We start from the raw sequence: 22,627 nt of genomic DNA on the forward strand, positions 1-22,627 counted from the left end.
AATTGTATCCGGCTCCACCACTTCTTCTGGCAGCTCATTGCAAAAACAATGGAATCGAATGAAAAAAAGACATTTCAGTCATTATCTATGAGTGCTGGTCCTGAACAAAGGAGTATTGAGTGGGAGCCAGTATTGAATCTGAGCCAGAAGTATTGAGCCTGAGCTTGGAGACCTGGGCCTACGCTAGGAGTGTGGGCCCTGTGCTAGGTGGATTTGTATTGAGCTAGGAGTACCAGCCTAAGCTAGGTGTACTGAGCCTGACGTAGGATTATTGGTACTGAGCTAGGAGTATCGGGCCTGAACTAGGTGTATTGGTACTGAACTAAGAGTGCTGGGCTACAGCTAGAAATATTGGGCCTGAGATGAAACCAGTGGATCTGAGCCAGAAGTGCTAGGCCAGAGTTATATGTATTGAGACTGAGCTCAAAGTATTAGGTATGAACTTGGTGTGCTGGGCCTGAGCTGGCACATTGGGCTTCAGCAGGGAAGTATTTGGACTGAGCCTGGAATATTAGCATTGAACGAAGACCTGCACTGGGAATGCTGGGCTTGAGGTAGGACCAATTGGTCTGCACTAGGAGTGTATTGAAATATTACAGGAAATGCTGGAAATACAACAGGTCTGGCAACAAAAAAGAGAGAGAAATAAAGTTAATAGTACAGGTTAGTGACCCATCAACAAAATGTCAAAACATTCCACTCCCAATTATTATCATGATTTCACTTTAACACAAGGCATCTAATCAAATAATTGAAACGTCATTGGATGAGTAATCCAGACGCACAAGTGATGTTCTGGGGACGTGTGTATAAACCTCACGACACACAAATGTTGGCACTTGAACACAAAAAGTCTGAAATTAAAAGTCTCTTGATGGCCGTGAAATCATTGTCAGTAAAACTCATTGTGTTCACAAAATGCCTTTTAGGGAAGAAAATCCGTTGTCATTACCTTGCCTGTGAATGACTCAAACTCAACAGCCGTGTGGTTGACTCTCAATTGTCTTCTGAAACGGCCTAGCAATCCACTCAGTTGTATCAAACTGCTCCAGAGTCTCAAAGAATTGGACTGCCGGGCATCAATCTAGGAACTAGAAATGGCAATGGCAAACTCAGCCCCTGACACCCCTGCCAAATCAATACTGGGCATTCATGAGCTGCTGTGGGCCATCAGCAGCAGACCTATGCTCAACCACAATCTGTAACCTCATAGCTTGGCATATTACCCATTCAACCATTACCATCAATGATGTGGCAGTGCTGATGTTGGATTGACGTGGACAAAGTTAGAAATCACCCATCACCAGGTTATAGTCCAACAGGTTTATTTGGAAGTACTAGCTTTCAGAGTGCTGCTCCTTCATCAGGTAGCTAGTGAGGCAGAATCATAATATACAGAATTTATAGTAAAAGATCACAGTGTCATGCAATTAAAACAATATATAGAACAAACCTAAATTGCTGTTAAGTCTTTTATCTTTTAGAATGAGTTGCAGGTTTTGGTTCATTAATATTCTTACATACTCACACGCCCACGCAAAACCTCTCTCATTCACACGCTCTCTCTCAGACACACACACATACACCCCCCACACTCACACCCACGTACGCACCCTCTCACAGGCTTATACCCCGTCACATTCACGCACACACTCAACCAAGCATGCACACACACAAACACCCACTCTCTCTCATGCACACTCCCACTCACATGCACATACTCACATTCTCTCTCTCACACACACACACACACATATAAGTCTATAGGGTGAATTTGCATTTGTAGAATTGTATTTTCAGATACACTCTAGTTTTGCTCAAAAAAAGCACACAACCTGCATAACATTGCATAAATTCAGACTTTGGAAATAGAACCAGTCTGCCTCAAGATTGGGATACAGACAGACTCTAACTTCACATCTTTAATACATTGTCTGAGTTGTGATGTCACTTTTATTTTATAAAACCTTAAGTTATCTCAAGAATGTGACTTAAAAAAAGTTCTGGGATTTACATGTTAATGAACCGAAACCTGCAACCCACTCTAAAAGATGAAAGACTTAACAGCCATCTAGGTTTGTTCAATTATATCATTTTAATGACATGACACTGTGATCTTTTGCTATAAATTCTGTCCCACTAGGTACCTGATGAAGGAACAGCGCTCTGAAAGCTAGTGCTTCCAAATAAACCTGCTGGACTATAATCTGGTGTTGAGTGATTTTTAAGTATTACCATCTAGTCAGGGGATCACCCTTGGTTCAATGAAGAGTGTAGGAGAGCATGCCATGAGCAGCACTAGGTATGCCTATAAATGAGGTGTCAACCTGGTGAAGCTATAACACCTTTATGCCAAACAACATATGCAGCAAATGATAGATAGAGCTAAGTGAGCCCACAATCAATGTTCCGATCTAAGCTCTGCAGTCCTGTCACATTTAGTCGTGAATGGTGGTGGACAATTAAACAACTCACAGGAGAGGGAGGTGCCACAGTTATCCTGATGAGGGAACCAGCACGTCAATGCAAAAGATAAGGCTGAAGTATTCATAACAATCTTCAGCCAAGAAGTGCTGAATGGAATATCCATCTTGGCTCCCTCTAGAGGTCCCAGCATCACAGATGCTCACCTTCAATTCAATCCCCATAATATCAAGAAATGGCTGAAAGCACTGGACACTGCAAGTGCTATGAGCTCTGACAGTAATCTGGAAATAATACTGAAGATTTGTGCTTTTGAACTTGCCAATCTGTTCCAGTACAGCTACGTCTACTGAAAAATATGGAAAATTTCCCAGATATGTCCTGTGCATTGAAAGCACGAAGATCCAATCCAGCCAATTATCACCCCACTGGTCTACTCTCAATCATCAGCAAAGTGATGGAAGGTGTCATCAACAGAGTTATTAAGTAGCACTTTCTTAGCACCAATCTGCTCATTGAAGACCATAAGACAAAGCAGCAGAATAAGGCCTCCTCTACCATTCGATCAAGATAGATGTTTCTCAACTCCATTCTCCTGCTTCGCCCCATAACCCTTGATCCTTTCCCAATCAAAAAGTTACTTATCTCTGTCTCAAATCTGTTCAATGACTTGGCCTCCACAGCCTTCTGTGCCAAAGAGTTCCACAGATTCAGCACCCTCTGGCTGAAGAAACTCCCCCTCATCTTAGTTCTAAAGGGTCATCTGTTCAATCTGAGGCTGTGCCCTTGGGTCCTAGTCTATCCTATTATTGGAAACATCTTCTTCCAGGTCCATTCTATCCAAACCTCTCAATATTATGTAAGTTTAAATCAGATCCCCTCTCATCTTTCTAAACTCCATTGAGTACAGACCAGAGTCCTCAACTGTTCCTTATATGGCAAGCCCTTCATCCCCGGAATAATTCTTGCAAACGTTTTGTGGACCTGCTCCAACACAAGCACATCCTTTCCTAATTACGGGACTCAAAGCTGCTCACAATATTCGAACACGGTCAGACCAGAGCCTTATACAGCCTCAGCAATACAATCCTGAACTTGCATTCTAACCCACTTGAAATGAATGTATCAACCTAACCACCAATTGAACCTGCACAGTAATCTTAAGAGAATCCTGAACTAGGACTCTGAAGTCACAGATTTCTGAAGCCTTTCCCTGTTTAGAAAACAGTCTATGCTTCTATTCTTGCAACCAAAGTGTATAACCTCACACTTTCCCACATTGTATTCCATCTGCCACCTCTTTATCCACTCTTCTCACCTGTTCAGGTCCTTCCAAGCACTTTCCTCTTTCTTATCAATCTCTGCCCCTTCAAATATCTATGTGTTATCTGCAAATGTGGCAACAATGCCCTCAGTTCCTTTGTCCAGGTCATTAATATATGGTGTGAATTGCTGTGGTCCCAACATGGACTGCTGCAGAACTCCACCAGTAAAATGGATTGTCTCACAGACACTTCTCCAGTAGGAACATCAAGAGAAAACCTTGAGACAGAGTAACAAGGAGAGATGTACTGCAGCTTTCAAACCCAGTTTCAAGGCCCCAGCAACTGCCACTGAAAAGCTAAAACTAAAAATCCGGGTTCTGCAGGAAGTTCACTCCACCCGCTCAGGCTGCTTCTATTGTTCTGAATTTAGGAAAAAAAACCCAAGGCCCCATAAGCTATTTATTTTATGGGATTTGAAACAGACTGCTCAGCACCTTTGTCTCAACTTTTATTCTTAAAAAAAAAATCCATGCGATAGTATCATCACAAAAGCTTAAACAAAAGAATGAACAATTTGTTAATAATACGGTAGCTTTAACAGAACAACGTTTTGTGTGTGGATGAACTGAAATGAATTGGTAGCTACTGGTACAGTTACAAGATTTTAAAGACCTTTGGATAGGTACATGAATAGGAAAGGTCTAGAGGGATATGGGCCTAATACAGGCAAGTGGGACAAGTTTAGTTTGGAAAACTTGGTCAGCATGGACGAGTTGAACCGAAGGATCTGTTTCCATGCTGTATGACTCTATGACTCTCATCACTTGCTGCCATCCTGAAAAAGACTCTTTTCTTCACTGTCTGCTTTCTGCCAATCAAACAATTCTCTATCCATGTCAGTACCTTGTCCCTAAAACTATGGGCTCTTATTTAGCATCATTCTGTGCGGCACTACGTCAAAGGCCTTCTGGAAATCAAAATAGACCACATCCACCGGCTCTCCTTTGTCTAAATTATCAAAGAATTCTAACAGATTTGTCAGGTATGATCTCCCCTCGACAAAGCCATGCTGACTCAGCCCTATTTTACCATGCACTTCCAAGTACTTTGCAATCTCATCCTTAATAATGAACTTTCGCCTAGTCTAAAATCTTACATCAGACTGAGGGCAGGCTACCCAGCCCATAGTTTCCTATCTTCTACCTTCATCACTTTTTAAACGGGTGTGTTACATTAGCCATTTTCCAGTTCTCTGGGACCTTCCCTGACTGCAGTAATTCCTGAAAGATCACCCCACACAACCTCCTCAGCTATATCCTTCAGAACTCTGGTGTAGTCCAACTGGTCTGGGTGATTTATCCACCTTCAGACCTCAGTCCTGGTTCTGCTAAGGCCATTCAGCTTCTGAACTCAAGACAGTGTTGGTTCAAACATGGACAAAATAGGTGAATTCCAGAGGAGAGGTGAGTGTGACTGCCCTTGACATCAAGGCTACACTTGACCGAATGTAGTATCAAGGAACCCTAGCAAATTTGGAGTCATTGGGTATCAGGGGGAAAGTCTCCATTGGTTTGAGTTATGCCTGGTACCAAGGAAGGTGGTTGTGATTGTCGGTGGTCAATAACCTCAACTCCAGGACATCTCTTAGTTGTTCCTGAGGGCAATGACCTAGGTCTAAGCAGCTTCAGCTGCTTCAGCAATACCTTTCCTTCCATAATAAGGTCAGAAGTGGGGATGTTCGCTAATGTCAGTACAATGCTCAGCACCATTCAGGACTCCTCAGTACTGAAGCAGTAGCAAAACCTGCACAATATTCAGGACTGGCCAATAAGTAGTAAGTAGCAAGTAACATTTATGCCACACAAGTTCCAGGCAATGATCACCCCCAACAAGACAGAATCTAACCATCTCCCACTGACCTTCAATGGCAATACTATTGCAGAATTTTCCACTAATAACATTCTGGGGATTACCATCAACCAGAAGCTGAACTGACTAACTATATAAGACTGTGACTACAAGCACAGGTCAGAGGCTCAGAGTTCTTCAGTAAGTAACTGACCTCCTGCCTCCCCAAAGCCTATTCATAATTTACAAGGCATAAGTCAGGAGGATAATTTGAATAAACGAGGTAAAAACAAGGACTGCAGATGCTGGAAACCACGTTGGAAGGGAAATTGCGGTCTCTGAAGCAGGAGGCCATCTGGTGTGTTGTGTGGTGGAACTGGTCCTCCTGGGAGCAGATACGGTGGAGGAGGAGGAATTGGGAATACGGGATGGTATTTTTGCAAGAGGTAAGGTGGGAAGAGGTATAATCAAGGTAGCCGTGGGAGTCGGTTGGTTTGTAAAAAATGTCAATGCCAAGTCAGTCGTCATTAATGGAGATGGAGAGGTCCAGGAAGGGGAGGGAGGTGTCAGAGATGGTCCAGGTGAATTTAAGGTCGGGTGGAATGTTTTGGTGAAGTTGATGAAGGAGGTTGAGCAATTCATCAACTTCACCAACACATTCCACCCCGACCTTAAATTCACCTGGACCATCTCTGATACCTCCCTGCCCTTCCTGGATCTCTCCAACTCCATTAGAGACTGCAATTTCCCTTCCCACATGGTTAAAGATGTCTTCCAATGCATCTCATCCACATCCTGCCCCTCCGCCCTCAAACCCCACTCCTCCAACCGTAACAAGGACAGAACCCTCCTGGTGCTCACCTTCCACCCTACCAACCTTCACATAAACCACACCATCTGACGACATTTCTGCCCCCTCCAAACAGACACCACCACCAGGGATATATTCCCCTCCCCACCCATTTCCACTTTCCACAAAGACCGTTCCTTCTGTGACTACCTGGTCAGGTTCACTCCCCCCAACAACCCACCCTCCTGTCCTGGCACCTTCCCCTGCCACCGCAGGAATTGCAAAACTTGTGCCCACACCTCCTCCCTCACCTCCATCCAAGGCCCCAAAGGAGCCTTACACATCCATCACAGTTTCATCTGCAATCCACCAATATCATTTATTGTATCCGTTGCTCCCGATGCGGTCTCCTCTACATTGGGAAGACTGGACGTCTCCTAGCAGAGCGCTTTAGGGAACATATCCAGGACACCCGAACCAATCAACCCCACCGCCCTGTGGCCCAACATTTCAACTCTCCCTCCCACTCTGCCAAGGACATGCAGGTTCTGGGCTTCCTCCACCGCCGATCCCTCACCACCCGACGCCTGGGGGAAGAACGCCTCATCTTCCGCCTCGGAACACTTCAACCCCATGGCATCAATGTGAATTTCACCAGTTTCCTCATTTCCCCTTCCCCCACCACACCCCAGCTCCAGCCTTCCAGCTCAGCACCGCCCTCATGACCTGTCCTACCTGCCTATCTTCCTTTCCACCTATCCACTCCACCCTCCTCTCTGACTTATCACCTTCATCCCCACCCCCATTTACCCATTGTATTCTTTGCTACCTTCCCCCACCCTCCTCCCTGACCTATCACCTCCATCTTCACCCCCATTCACCTATTGTACTCTATGCAATTTCTCCCCACCCTGAACCTCCACTCATTTATCTCTCCACTCTGTAGGCACTCTGCCTCTATTCCTGATGAAGGGCTTTTGCCCGAAACATCAATTTTCCTGCTCCTCGGATGCTGCCTGACCTACTGTGCTTTTCCAGCACCACCCTAATTCGAATAAACCACCAGTTGCTTGGATGAGTGCACTTCCAACAACACTCAAGAAGCTTGACAGATCCTGAACAAAATAACCTACTTGTTTGGCATCACATCCACAAATATTCACTCCCTCCACCAATAATGTTCATTGGCAGCAATGTGTGCCCTCCACAAAAGTCTATGCAGAAATTCACAAAGGCTTCTTAGACTACACTTTCCAAACCCATGGCTACTTCCATCCAGAAGGACAACAGCAGTAGATACATGGGAACACCATCACCTACCAGCTCTCCCCAAGCCTCTCATCATCCTGACTTGGAAATATAGTGCCATTCATTCAGTATCGTTGGGTTAAAATTCCAGAACTCCTTCCCTAACAGAATTAAAGGCATACCTACACCAAATGCATTGCAGTGATCAAGAAGACAGCTTAACACTCTAAAGGGAATTAGCGATTGCAATAAATGCTGGCTCAGTTAACAATGACAACATCCAATGAATTAATCTTAAAAATAACCTATTTCAAGACAGTTGAGGATACAATCAGAGATCTTCCAAGTCCATTCTGACTGAGACAGTGTACTCACCAATACATCAGAGTGAGCCCTAGTAGTTTTCTATTTAATAATAAACTCTTCAGCCATGAAGCACTTAAATAACATTTTGTGGATATAAAATTTGAAGAGACATTTGGTTGGATCATCATTGATCTATATTGGAACCCTATTTATTTGTTTTATTCTACATTCATTGTATCTTATTATTACTTAAGAAGAAAATTTAAATTTGCATTTATATTTTCATTGTGTGAGATCCAGCCTTCCACAAAGCTTTTTGTGGATAAGTGATTGCTGATTTCAACCATAACTGGACTTTTGATTTTAAGATTATGTTCTACTGTGCTGAGATATCATGGCCAGAGGAATCAGTTACTCCATATCTAGCCTTATAACTTCTCTGATTATTCTGAGTATCTCCATTAAATCATCCTTCAAGCATCTAAACTCAAGGGAATAAAAGCCAAGTTTATGCAGTTTGTTTTCTTAATTTAGCCTTTTAAATGTGATGATAGTATGAAGATTTCACAAGGATGGAAAAGTCAGTTGAAATTTGGTTCACATTTGACTGGCCATTAAAATAAATTTATACAAGAATATAAACTTAGTTACAATGTTATTATACAAATTCTCATCTTTTCAAATACAATCTTATACTTAATATTATATCAGCACATATGAGATTGCTTTCTACAAGGCTAAGTTTGGAGTGTTACAATAAGCATGACACAATGGGTTTTTGTGGGCAGTGTCTGTACATGATCTGTTGAATCCAACAAATTAAACATCTGAAAGTTTATAATTATAGCTTCTCTGTTCTTTTGCTGATTTAGGAAAGAACTCTACTTCAAGAAGAGAAAGAAAAGTTACACATTGAAAATACAAGCCTGCAAACAAAGTTATTAGAGGCACAGCAAGAAATTAAGGCCCTTACAGAACAACTAGATTTATTCCGAAAGCATATGATTATGGAACCAAGAATCTCTTCACTGACACAAGAATAAAATGTAATATATGTAATTCATAACAAGTATTTCTGTACAGTACTGGGATCTCAAGAAAATGTTGAAAATGTGAGAATGTTTGTGAAAATTGGTGGATATTTTCCACATTATTTAATTGTGTTTTCTCTTCAATAACAACCTGTACCTAGTTTTTAAACAGTGATATAGAAGCAAGCATTAGTACAAACACTAGTCACTTTTAATAATAAATTCCTTCAATTCATGAAGAATCAAGTGCACCCCTTGAGCAGCAGATTAAGATTGGACATTGATTAAAGAAAATAACAATTTTGTAGAGTTACACATGGGGTTAACCTGAAATTTTGCATTAGTGTAAAACAGTCAAAAAGATGCACAATCCATGATTGACTTTTACATGGAAAAGGTGAATTAGTGATAGGTCTCCAATGTCACAACTTTATACTACTGCTAAAACAATGTTACTTCTGATTTGTTTTAAACATAAATGTGACTTGGCGGAGATGGCCATTTCAAATGTGTGTGTGTATTTTAAATAAATACAATGACTTGCACGCACATTTTTGATAGCATAAAGTTTATACAGAACATATATTCATTATTCTAAAATAAAAGTTCTCAGAAGGAATCTTTTTAAAAATATGTTGTATTATTAGAATTCACAGTATATTTCTAACATTCCCCTAATAAGTGAGAGGAAGATGTTACCAATACTATCATTTTGTTCCTCACATTTAGTGCCAATTTTAATGTAAGGCTCAGACTCTGTTGTAAAGGTTCTGTTGAAGTAATTACATTACTTACTCCAAAGATCTGATCACAGTCACCAAAACACCTTTAGCCAAGGAAGATTTTGGAGAACTATTTTCACACTATGCTCATCTACAGAACAATGGCAACAGCATTTCAAAATAATTTATTCTGTGAGAGGTATTAGCAACATCAGGAAAGGCACTCTGTAAATACAAGGACATTTTTTCCTTTTACCCAGAAAGCTCCTTGAAAATAAAAGGATGCTATACCTTTATAAGTGTTAAGCGTCTTAAATAAAGAATCATCACAATGATTTTACTGAAAGCTTTTGTTACAAGGCAAATCATCAATCTATACCAATGAATTGCATCCCTCCCTGCCTTTCCACTTAAACCTAATAAAACATACAGACCTAATCAAGTCATCAAAGATAAATCACAATGAATTGAGAGTCACCCCAGAATCACTCAGAAGCCTCTATCTTTAGCCCTAGAAGTGTCAGAGCTATTATGAGGGAAGCTCAGCTAATGGTATACAATAACTTCAGTTTTTTTATGGGCATTTAAAGCCACTTCAGGCACACATATAAAGCACGCATATTCAGAGGTAAGGTTGTGACCTTAAATTCAGCACTTTTTAAAAAAAAGAAATTCAGATTTCTAGCATCTGCAGTATTTTAATTTTGTATTGTTGTAGCCATATTCAGTTCAGAACTGAGTGAATGATCAAATTTAAGTTGTTAAATCCAAAAGTGTACAGTAGCACATACATGTGGCATATTCAGTCGTAAATCAAATATTTCATGCACAGATGCCTATAAATGAAGACTCTGTATTTTGAACCAGAATATACATATTGTGTTTGATTATGCTGCATTGTTACAAAACCACAGTGTGAAATTTCTGCATGTTATACCTCTCTCTGGTAGTTAGCCCCAATCCAATCTCATTCATACAAGCTACAAGCTTTAAACAGGTATATTGCATCTTAGTCTAAAAATACTCATGAATGTTTGTAATGCCGATGTAAACATTATTGAAAGCACCCTGTAGTATAGTCCCAAATCTGATGGGCACATCAATTAAGAAGTTGTCCTTAGCTTTGAGAATTAAATGGGCATATAATTCAGTGTAAACTGCTGAGAGGTTTGATTTGAAAGAGAGCAAATGTCACTTTTATCTGCTGACATCAACTCGGGTAAGGGCACAGGGTGTTAAGATAAGAGACCTGTAAATAGCTGAAATATATTATTTTGTTTCTGTTTTCTAAGTATGAACTATACTGCAGCCACATTTCTTTCCACTATCTGAATAAACCAATACTTCACTCTGTGTGTATTACAAATTATATTAGCTTATGTTATTCAGTCTGCATTGCAGTAAATTAAATTGACATTTGGAGAGTGTAAGTCACTTGTATATTCAGGCTTAACTTAAAATGTATATTTAAGATTGTCAGATCAGGTACTGTAAATGTTAGTAGAAATTTTACTCAAATCTTTATGTAAAATGAAAAGCAGTAAGATGGCATTCACATTGAATTCACATTGAATCACCCCTTAAAGACCCAAGGAGCTTTAAGGCTCTGTTAAGTGACTTCTTTTGATATAAAATAAGCAAGTAGTTGTGCTTTCTAGTGCATGTATATATGTATAATTGTACAATACATTTTTGTTTCTGTAACTTGACTCGTTTGTGATGGTTAAGTAATCTGTAGCATGATGTAATAATTAAGATTGATTCTTTTGTTTAACATAGCAAACATTAAATAATACATTTCAAAAAATATATTCTACTCCAGTCTGATATTATTTCAGTGTGAACCTGTGGCCAAATGGACTGCAATTCTTTTCTGGCAGTCGCCTACAAGGTATGATTACCCGTCAAAGTATCTGGATAATAGCTGTAGTCTTCCACAGAGCCCACCCAATTTAAAATGGTTAAGCACAGTTCTGGTTGGATACAATTAACTAATTGATGTCAAATGTTGACTAGCTTGGATGAACTAAAGTGTTATAAACTGAAATGGAAGGGTAGAATATTTACAATCTCACAGACCATTAAGGTGAATGTTTGAAAAGTCTTTTGACATCAAGGCAGTTTGTGCATGCAAACTCAGGCTTGCCCTGGTGATTTGTCACCAATCCTCGGAATACTTGCAGGGAAGTAACCAACCTGTTTTGTAACTAACCTGTTCAGAGATGTTATTATGCATCACTTGGCCAAGTGGGATTTGAACACAGTTCTTCTGGTTCAGATTACTACCACAACACTACAAGGAGGGAATGTTTACAATGCCATCTGAACAGGTGGCATTGCAAGTCGTGTATGTTAATTGTAAAAGTGGCAGTAAGCTCAGCTGATGTTTGGATTATTGAGTTGTGGTTTTTGATTTGAATTATTACTGTCACACGTACAGTGAATTTTGTATAGATACATTTAAAAGTATTGTATGCTGAGACAAATCATACCTTACATGTGCATCAGGGTAATAGAACAGATTGCAAAATATAGTATTACAGCTACAGAGAAAATGCAGAGAAAGATCAATATATGAGAGATCCATTCATATGTCTGATAACAGCGGGGAAGTTCAAATCTGTTCAAACAAGTTTTCAAACCTTTAAACAGTTCTGAGGAAGGATCGCTGGACCTGAATGTTAACTCTGATTTCTCTCCACAGATGCTGCTAGACCTGCTACACTTTGTTTCTGATTTCCAGCATCTTTCGATTTTTGTTCAATTGGATTGATCCAGATTTCCTGTGAATATATGTAGTGATTCACAGTGCATTTGCCAGGGTAAAACCATAAAAAAACTTCCTAAATCCGGTAGTAACACATAAAAACATCATATTCTCTTTTGTTTTTCAATATACAGACACCTGATCCCAGCAGTTATGGATTGGCAGAAATATATCTTATTTCCCCCCCTCAGACTGCAGGTTAATATAATAAGTCTGCTGAAATAGTGGTTTGTAGCCATCTATACCAGTAAGAAAAATGTCCCAAAGCCTGTCATAAATATATCCTCTAAATGGAGGTTGTGTAGTCAAGTTGAATATCAAAAATCTTATGCTAAATAGAAATGTGAACATTAATATGAAGCGAAATAAAAGGGCAGATCCACCCAGGTGATCAGAAGTTCTTTACTCTTGGGTGGGAACTCAGCGAAGTAAGTACAAACACATCAGGGAGTGGCAGCTGCTGACAACCACAAGGAAGGATCATCAATATTAAGGTAAACAGAATAGCTTGTTATATCACAGCACTTGGAGGCCAAATGTTTCCTTGTATGGCCCCAAGGAATAAAAATAGCTGTCTGGCTAGACTGCTTGTAGGTTCCTGCTCTCAGCAGACTTGGCCTAGTGGGAAAAGTCTTTTTGCTCTGCTCAGGTTTTAATCACAGATTGGACACATGACTTCATCTGAGCCCAATTTTCACATTTAAAGTAGACTTTGCTGACTTGGGGGGTAGGTCACTGCTGTCTGCAATTTTAAATTGCACCTTTTTACATTGGAATGAGAAAAGAATTATTACTCCCTACCTGAGGTGCCAGTGTGTTAGGGTCAGATTCTTTTTGGAGAATATATAATTTGTTTGCCTAAAAAGGTTGAAGAAAGTTTGGGAGTGAAAATGCAGCATAGCACATTTGGTTTTGCTCTCTCCTTTAACTGAAAGATAACTCTATTCCCACTGTGGATGCTTGAGGTAATTGGCATTAAATAGATAAAGAGGGAGACATTTGTAATGAACATACAGTTCTTTGACGCAATGGTTGTGTTCTTGTACAGCCCCACATTATAGAAAAATTGTGCTTTAGAAACAGCACTTAAAATGTTGGTGATGTAATTGCATTACAGCCAACACACATTTTAAAAGTTCGAGCTTAATAAAACGGTGTTCCCAATTTGTCAATCGTGTTACAGCGAATCAGTGTTAATGAAATGTATGTTATAGCAGATGACCTGTACTGTTGTGTATTAAACTGAGTAAGACTAACACATGCCCAGCTGCAGACAACCATTAATGGACTATCTTCTCTCCCATGACAGAGAACGCAATATAGGAACATGCTCAAAACTTGCAGTAGCTTACACATCTTCACTTGAAAAAAAAGTGTAGCAATTTACATTTTATTGTATTGTATATAGGCCCCCTAAATGCAGGATGACTAAACCAACATCAATAACTTGTCTGTTGCACACTTACATTTATTGCAATCGCAGTGAAAATGTATGTGATCAATACCAGTCATTAACATGTACCAACCAATACATGTTTAATAAAAATATAATGACTTGATAAGAATTAATTAAAAGATAACCTATTTCTTTTTCCTTTCAACACACTTCCAATTAACCTATCTGGTTTCTTACTATGTCTGAAATTTGAATTTGACAACCCACTTAATAATTGGAACTGTAATGTTAATTGCTTGTCTTAATCAAAGCCCCTTTACTAGGCCAGGACATTCAGTGATACAGCAAACTCTCAGTGTCATTATGACTTTCCCTTTTCAATGGTAGAATAATATGAACTGTAGGTTTCTCATGCTCTCACTTCATAGAATTATAGAATCTCTACAGTGTGGAAACAGGCCATTCAGCCCATTGAGTCCACACCGCCCTTCCAAACAGCATCCCATCCAGACCCACCCCATTCCTAACCCTGCATTTCCCATGACTAATCCACTTCTAGCCTGCACATTCTTGGACACTGTGCAATTTAGCATGACCAATCCACCTAACCTGTATATCTTTGGATTGTGGGAGGAAACTGGAACACCCAGAAGAAACCCACGCAGGGATGGGGACAATGTGCAAAGCACACAAAGGCACCTGAGGGTGGAATCGAACCCGGTTCCCTGGCATTGTGAGGCAGCAGGCTAACTACTGAGTTGCACGTCAGATGCTTTGTCAAATGCTCCCACAAAGCTGGAGGTGACCTAACTACTGGCAAGTTGATTGATGGGAGAATCAAACAATAGCTAGATCAATGGTGAATAACTGCACTGGGATATTCAAACCAATCTTAAAGGATTTTAAAAACTACCTCATTTTAGGATCTGAATATTTATATATTCACCATAGTTTAAATGACTGATCCAGGCAGCAATGGTGGTAATGTCACTTGACCTGTACACTAAAGGTCCACACTAATTTCCAGGGAACACAAATTCAATTGCAGAATTTGAATTCAATCCATAAAACCTGGAAATGAAACCTTGTCACAGCAATGGTCACCATAATGCGATAATTGATTTTTAGAAATGTTGTGTAAGCTGTGGAACCAACCCCTAAGCAGCTAATAGTTGGGGTAGAGAGCTGCTACTTGATAGATATTTTAATGAATTTACTCAGACATGTTTGTACACACCACAAGGTAGGTTAGACTTGAACACAAGCCATCTGGCTGAAAGGTACATGACCACAAGAGCCCTTTATAACTTGGCAGAGATAAAGACAAACATAGTCAGCAGGATTGCAAACCATATGGGGAGGCTCTGGGGATTTTTAATCCATCACCTAAATCTCTCGGCCATAACCACCAGCCTAATCAACCTTCCTATACTAAGTCTGTTTGCTTAACATTGGTGGAGTATAAACTATTAGTGACTCGTAACAACAAGTTTTCTATCAGAACAATTTGTAGTTTTTACATGATAGCAATAAATACAGGTTATATTGGCTACTTAGACATTATAATTCAGAATATCAGGAGGCACTGATGACATTTTTATTGTCATAAGGATTGTGAGATAGACTTTATGAGATTGGATGGAGCTTGGTGGAGTCTTAAACATTATCCCTTTCAGAACCCATGACAGTGAAAAAGCATATGGTTCGTTTAATGTCCTTTAGGGACACAAATCTATCGCTTATAGCTCACGTTGTCTATATGTGACTCCCATCCTACAGCAATGGGGTCCACTCCAAATTGACCTCTGATATATTCCAGTCATTCACTCAGCACAAGGATAATTAAGGATGGGCAACAAATGCTAGCCTTAGCAGTGACACCAGTGAAAGAATTTCTTTTAAAAAAAATCAGAGATAAAAACAACAGTCTTTGGTCAATTAAGCAATGATATGCCTCACTTGATTGAGTTTTTACATCTCTGAAGCATAACAACACCCAGATGATAACTTGGAACCCCTCTACCAGACGTTGCAATGATTTGAGCATAATAACTGTGGAATTTCTTTAATGAGTTTGTTTGATGACTAAGGTAAATTGCTGCTGTTCTTGAAATTATTTCTGTGGAGATATTTTCCACTACAGCTGGAGGAAATATAACTGTTATTGTGTAACATTGCTTTTGAATGTGTACATATTAATGACATTCAAATTAGACAGAGGAAAAACTGTCCATCCATTTGGAATGTAAAATTCTCATCCATGTTTACAAATCCCTTCATGAACTTAGTTCTTCCCATCTCTGTAATCTCCTACAGCCAAAAAAATCCTCGGACATATTTGTACTCATTTAATTCTGGTAGATCTCCTGGTCAATTTCACCATGAAATTTTCAATAGCTCCCACAGCAAAAGATCAGAATGTGGGTCTCAATTATACATTTGCAGCATCAATTAAGACCTTGTCTCCTCCCTCAGGTGTTTTGTACCTGCTCAGCCTTATGTGCCATGCTCCCGTTCTGAAGCAAGTACCTGCCAAATTCTGCTACCAACCACGAGAACAAACAACTGGAACTGCCAACAACAAATGCACCTCTGCTCACACAGAGAAAGCCGGAAATCAGGCACTGGGGAACTTGACCACTGTTCTGGCAATTTCCATTGCTCTGACATTGGTTCTTTATTTTGGAAAGTCCTGTGTCTTTCCTGGCTTTTCATGGCGCATGAGAACGTTATTCTTGCCTTTTGAGCATCTTTAATTGCTTCCCCATTGATGATTGTGCCACCTATCCATCTGCCTCGCCTCTCTCTCTTTTACGACACTCCTTAAAATCTCTTTCTTCATGTCTGGGAATTGATCAATGGTTCAATCTTGAATTTTGCTTATGACATTGACAGCATAACGTTTGGATTGAGGAGGAATAGGACTTAATATGTAGCCTTAATTTGAAACGCATCCCCATTGCGACATCCACCTAATGGAAATGTGGGAGGAACAAAGGTTTAAAATTGTCCAACCCACTACTTTCCTGGCTATCATCCCAGATGAAGCCATGAAAGAGCTTCCCCTGTAAAATGTAATTGGAAATTTAAACAACATTCAAGTGTTGCATCTTGATGTCTTTGGCTGCTGGCCAAATAAGCATTAAAGTTGTATAATTTTTTGTGCAGGAGAGAAAGGGCAGAAATGAGCCTTCTCACTGTCACCCCTCCCCCATCACCTCTAAAAGTCCTCGGATTCCATAACATGTTGATCTAGTTGGAGTTGCTAAGCACACATATTTCCATTGAGGAGAAAGTGAGGTCTGCAGATGCTGGAGATCAGAGCTGGAAATGTGTTGCTGGAAAAGCGCAGCAGGTCAGACAGCATCCAGGGAACAGGAGAATCGACGTTTCGGGCACAAGCCCTTCTTCAGGAATGGGGAACGTTTGTCCAGCAGGCTAAGATAAAAGGTAGGGAGGAGGGACTTGGGGGAGGGGCGTCGGAAATGTGATAGGTGGAAAGAGGTCAAGGTGAGGGTGATAGGTCAGACTGGGGTGGGGGCGGAGAGGTCGGGAAGAAGATCTCCGGTTAGGAAGGCGGTGCTGAATTTGATGGATTTGACTGAGACAGGGTGGGGGGAGGGGAAATGAGGAAACTGGTGAAATCCGAGTTCACCAGTTTCCTCATTCCCCCTCCCCCCACCCTGTCTCAGTCAAATCCATCAAATTCAGCACCGCCTTCCTAACCTGAGATCTTCTTCCCGACCTCTCCGCCCCCACCCCAGTCTGACCTATCACCCTCACCTTGACCTCTTTCCACCTATCACATTTCCGACGCCCCTCCCCCCTACCTTTTATCTTAGCCTGCTGGACAAACTTTCCCCATTCCTGAAGAAGGGCTTGTGCCCGAAACGTCGATTCTCCTGTTCCCTGGATGTCGTCTGACCTGCTGCGCTTTTCCAGCAACACATTTCCAGCACATATTTCCATTGACTGCCGGGACTACTCCTACAGGAATGAAGACTCCTGCTAATACGTTTTGATTGTCACCCACCCTTCAGGCAGTCAACCTGGCGGTGTCTGTAAAACTGGTAGGACCACCATGTTCCTGATCTTGCTGGGAGTTTGTCAACTACAAACAGACTCTCAGCCATCCCACCCTACTGTTAATACTGTCAATCGTTTTTTGGGAAAACAAGTTGTTTAGAGGTCTATTCGAGGAATGGGAGATGAGTTTAATTTTTTTACCTCCTCTGGAGTGCATCATGTGAGTAATTGCCTTATGATTAGAAACTGCCCCTTCCACCAATCATCAGACTGAATGGGGAAGAGAGTCATCTCAGTGTTGTTCTCACATGGATCATTACCAGCTCAGAACTACTGTGTGCGCCTCAGAAATATGTGATGTAAGAAACAAAAAAAATTAAAAACAATCTACTCTTCAGAAGCTGATTTGCTCTACATTGTTGTGACCAGATGAGAAATAATTGACACTTTTTAACCAGTCATCAAATTGATGGATTTAATCCACAAACTTGAATACTTCAGCCCTTAAGGCTGACTTAGGGTAGTTCCCTCACCAGAGAGGGTTGCTTTTAGTCTCCTGTCTCAGTTTGCGCTGTTTCAATTAGAACTCTCTTTCTGGGGCTTCTGTTACATCCTAACTTTCATATGTGTGTGTATGAGTGTGTGTGTCTCCCTCTCTTTCTGTCCATTACATTCTTGGAATTCTCTTGCCTCATTTCTCTGGAATTCTAATTCCAGTCTCCGTTGCTCCAGTTTCAATTTGCCTGTTTCCTTACCCGCAGTTTCTACCTGTTGATATTTTACCACGCATTTCACAATTTCTGTTTGCCTGGCCTTCCTCTTCTGTCCTATACAAAAAAATTAAACAATTGTCATTTCTTCCATGAACAATTTGGGAGTTCCTAAGTGATTTCTTTCCATTCTATTAAAGCATTGACATTAAACGTGGACATCTTAAAGCACTGACAATGCTAAAATTTTTCTTTTTTTTTAAAACAGTAGCTTTTGAAGAAAGAACTAGTTTCCTCCCATATCCAATTCTGCTGTTTGCCAGTGATAACATCATGGATTGAGCCTCTCAGTTTCTAACAACAAGTTGAGGAGGGGTGATTGAATCCCCTTATTCAACAACCTATGAATATTTTATTTAAGCATATAACCATTACACTCCAATTAAATCTAACCAATCAAATCAGAAGGGGAGCGGTTGATGGGAAATATTCATCCTGGAGTTCAGTTACTAATGGTGTACCACAAGGATCTGTTTTGGGGCCTCTGCTGTTTTTTCATTTTTATAAATGACCTGGATGAGGGCATAGAAGGATGGGTTATTAAATTTGCGTGTGACACTAAAGTTGTGAATAGTGCAGAAGAATAGTGTCGGTTACAGAGGGGCATAGATAAGCTGCAGAGCTGGGCTGAGAGGTGGCAAATAGAGTTTAATACGGAAAAGCATGAGGCGATTCACTTTGCATGGAGCAACAGGAATGCAGAGTACTGGGCTAATAGTAATTTCTAGGTTTGCTCAAGTGAGTGCGCCATATTTTACTACCTACTAAAACTTAAAATAATGCATTATAGACATCTTACAGGAAGGTATTGATAAATACCATTTAAAGTTCTTGGAGTCCTTGAGCTATGAGGGTGAAACCCGAGTCCACATATTCCTCAAGTGTTGAAGTTTATGCATGTTGTTGAGAGGGACAGATCTTGTTTATAAATCCTTTTTCCTTGACTCTTAAGAAGCAGCTATTGATATATGTCCATTTGTATATTCCTGAATCTGTCCCTCTCTTTTCTCCAAGCTGAAAAACCCAGTGGTTTGATTCTCCTTGTCAATATTCAAAGACGAATTCTCATGATTGTTCTGAGCCATCTATCTTTTCTTGGTGCATTCTATTTCTTTGTAATACCACTGCAGTTTCTATACTTCCTTTCATGATGTCCCCCACCAATCCCCACGCTATTTTCTGGCCTAGTGAGATTTGCTGTGGCATATCTTCTCTCTTTGTTCTGGGAATAGGAAATTGTTTGACATTCCCTGGAATACTAACATCATCAGATGGATGTTCCGCGCCTTCTTTGTCCTCCACAGTTAAATTGTTAAATCTGTGGGATAAAGCAATAATTTTATAATCATCTAGAGAGGAATAAGTTGGTTAGGGATAGTCAACATGGTTTTGTGATGGGGGTGTCGTGCCTTGCAAATCTTATTGAATTCTTTCAGAAGGTGACCAAACAGGTGGATGAGGGTAAAGCGGTTGATGTGGGTGTAAATGGATTTCAGTAAGGCGTTTGATAAGGCTCCCCACAGTAGCCTGTTACACAAAATACAGAGGCATGGGATTGAGTGTGATTTAGCGGTTTGGATCAGAAATTGGCTAGTTGAAAGAAGACAGAGGGTGATGGTTGATGGGAAATGTTCATCCTGGAGTTCAGTTACTAGCGGTGTACCGCAAGGATCTGTTTTGGCGTCTCTGCTGTTGTCATTTTTATAAATGACCTGGATGAGGGCGTAGAAGGATGGGTTATTAAATTTGCAGATGATACTAAAGTTGTGGATAGTGCAGAAGAAGTGTCGGTTACAAAAAGACAGATAAACTGCAGAGCTGGGCTGAGAGGCAGCAAATGGAGTTTAATGTGGAAAAGTGTGAGGTGATTCACTTTGCAAGGAGCAACAGGAATAGAGAGTACTGGGCTAATGGTAAGATTCTTGATAGTGTAGGTGAGCAGGGAGATCTCGGTATCCAGGTACATAGATCCTTGAAAGTTGCCAGCCAGGTTGATAGAGTTGTTAAGAAGGCGTACAGTGTGTTAACATTTAGTAGTAGAGGGATTGAGTTTCAGAACCATGAGATCATGCTGCAGCTGTACAAAACTCTGGTGCGCCCACACTTGGAACATCTGGTCACCGCATTATAGGAGGGAAGCTTTGGAAAGGGTTCAGAGGAGATTTACTAGGATGTTTCCTGATATGAAGGAAAGGTCTGAAGAGGAAAGGCTGAGGCTGTTTTTGTTAGAGAAGAAGGTTGAGAGGTGACTTAACTGAGACATAGAAGATAATCAGAGGGTTATATAGGGTGGACAGTGAGAACCTTTTTCCTCAGATGGTGATGGTTAGCAGGAGGGGACATAGCTTTATATGGAGGGGTCATAGATATAGGAAAGATGTCAGAGGTAGTTTCTTTACTCAGTAGTAGGGGCGTGGAATGCACTGCCTGCAATGGTAGTAGACTTGCCAACTTTAAGGGCATTTAAATGGTCATTGGACAGGCATCTGGACGAGAATTGAATAGTGTAGATTAGATGGGCTTCAGATTGTTGCACCAACCTGTGAAACCATAGAGGGCCGAAAGGCCTGTACTGCGCTGTAATGTTCTATGTTCATCATCAATTGTTATAAGAATCCATCTAGGTCATTAATGCTGTTTAGGTAAGAAAATCTCCTATCCTTGCCTCCAGTTTACATTAGATTCCAGTATAAAACATCTACTTGGTTGACTCTAACTGCCCTCTGCAATGGGCTCAGCAAGCTACTTAGTTCATGCACAATTTAAGGTGTGCAACAAATACTGATTTTACCACTGAGGCCCGTATCCCATAAAAGAATAAAACAAAGTTATACTCTCTCCTGGAGTAGTTAAAAGGCTTCTATCACTACATTGCTTTTGGGAGTGGGACTGGCAGAATACAGGGTCTGGTTAGGAAACACACCAATTCTGTTCACTGCACAGCCAATGGTAAGCTTGCCTGCACGAGAGTTCTCTGATGCCCTGTGCAAATGGAAAATGCTGGACAAGACTAATTTTAATTTGGATATCTGTAAGGAACTACTTTGAAGGGGACTGCTCAGATTTTAGAGTCTTGTCAAATCAGCCTAGCCAGTTCCTTTTCTTTTAAAGTATATTTTTTACTGAAAAATAGATTTTTAAAAACATTACAACAAATACAAAACAATACAATTCAAAACAATACAAAGAAAAAACATAAAAAAAACCCAACCTGCCCTCATGTATGAATGTATAAATATATATAGAAAAACATATTAAAATCCCAACTATTTAACTAAATAAATAATAACCAAACTAATAAATAGTAATAACTCAACTCAGCCAACACTCATACGTTCACAGTTCCTCCTTCCTGGATAGTGGACTTGTAAAGCAGAACTGTTACTTATCAGTTCCTTTAAGCGACAAACAGGCCACCAAAGCACTGAAGGTGTCACCTAGACAGGGTGCGAAATGTCTGCAAATCAACTTGCCAGCTCAGCAAACATACCCACAACCACAAGAACACCAAGTTCCCACCAAGTCTAGGATTGGTCAGACCAATAGTACTAAAAATGGTGCAGACATCGAACTTTATTAGTTCAATAACCCTACCTCCAGAATTTGTGAAAGGATTTTGGCATGGGCAAATGAGTAAGGAGAAGTCCCGTACATTTCTATGACTCTAAGTCCCAATCTCTGGTGTTTTGGAGGCCCAGAAACCAGACTACAACTTCAGGTTTTCACATCTCTCCAACAGATTATTTGTATCTGAGACCGGAGCAGGAATCTGACCGTTGCCAGAGCAACGGAATATGCAGCTCATATCAGTAAAGAACACACATGACTAAAAATAACTGCAAGCCCAGTCCCTTATAGTAACAAGTCACAGTGATGTCAGCTCAGAGCTACAAAATAAAGCTGAGAAAAGAGTGGTAGCAGAGAAGAATGTCCTTGCTAAGTGTTTTTGTATATTATTATTACTGAATTTTACAATGTAATCAAACTCATCGTGTGGAATGATAAGATGTCAATCCATGAGTCCACTCATTCAT

The 22,627-nt window shown here is 40.4% G+C and overlaps 1 protein-coding gene across 3 annotated transcripts in view; it reads left to right on the forward strand.

Annotated features, from left to right (window-relative positions):
- Nucleotides 1-11,443, forward strand: part of LOC122553731 (RAS guanyl-releasing protein 1-like) — a 134,078-nt gene extending 122,635 nt beyond the window's left edge. For all 3 annotated transcript variants that reach the window (XM_087990021.1, XM_043697995.2, XM_043697994.2), the window contains exon 17: nt 8,754-11,443. In XM_087990021.1, the coding sequence (XP_087846147.1) occupies nt 8,754-8,924 (171 nt within the window). In that variant the 3' untranslated portion in view covers nt 8,925-11,443. The remainder of the gene's footprint in view (nt 1-8,753) is intronic.
- Nucleotides 11,444-22,627: the final 11,184 nt, after the last annotated feature.

This window comes from Chiloscyllium plagiosum, unplaced genomic scaffold (genome assembly GCF_037043375.1).
Source record: "Chiloscyllium plagiosum isolate Xiang-an unplaced genomic scaffold, Cpla_swu_hap1 HiC_scaffold_8, whole genome shotgun sequence".
Lineage (NCBI taxonomy): Eukaryota > Metazoa > Chordata > Chondrichthyes > Orectolobiformes > Hemiscylliidae > Chiloscyllium > Chiloscyllium plagiosum.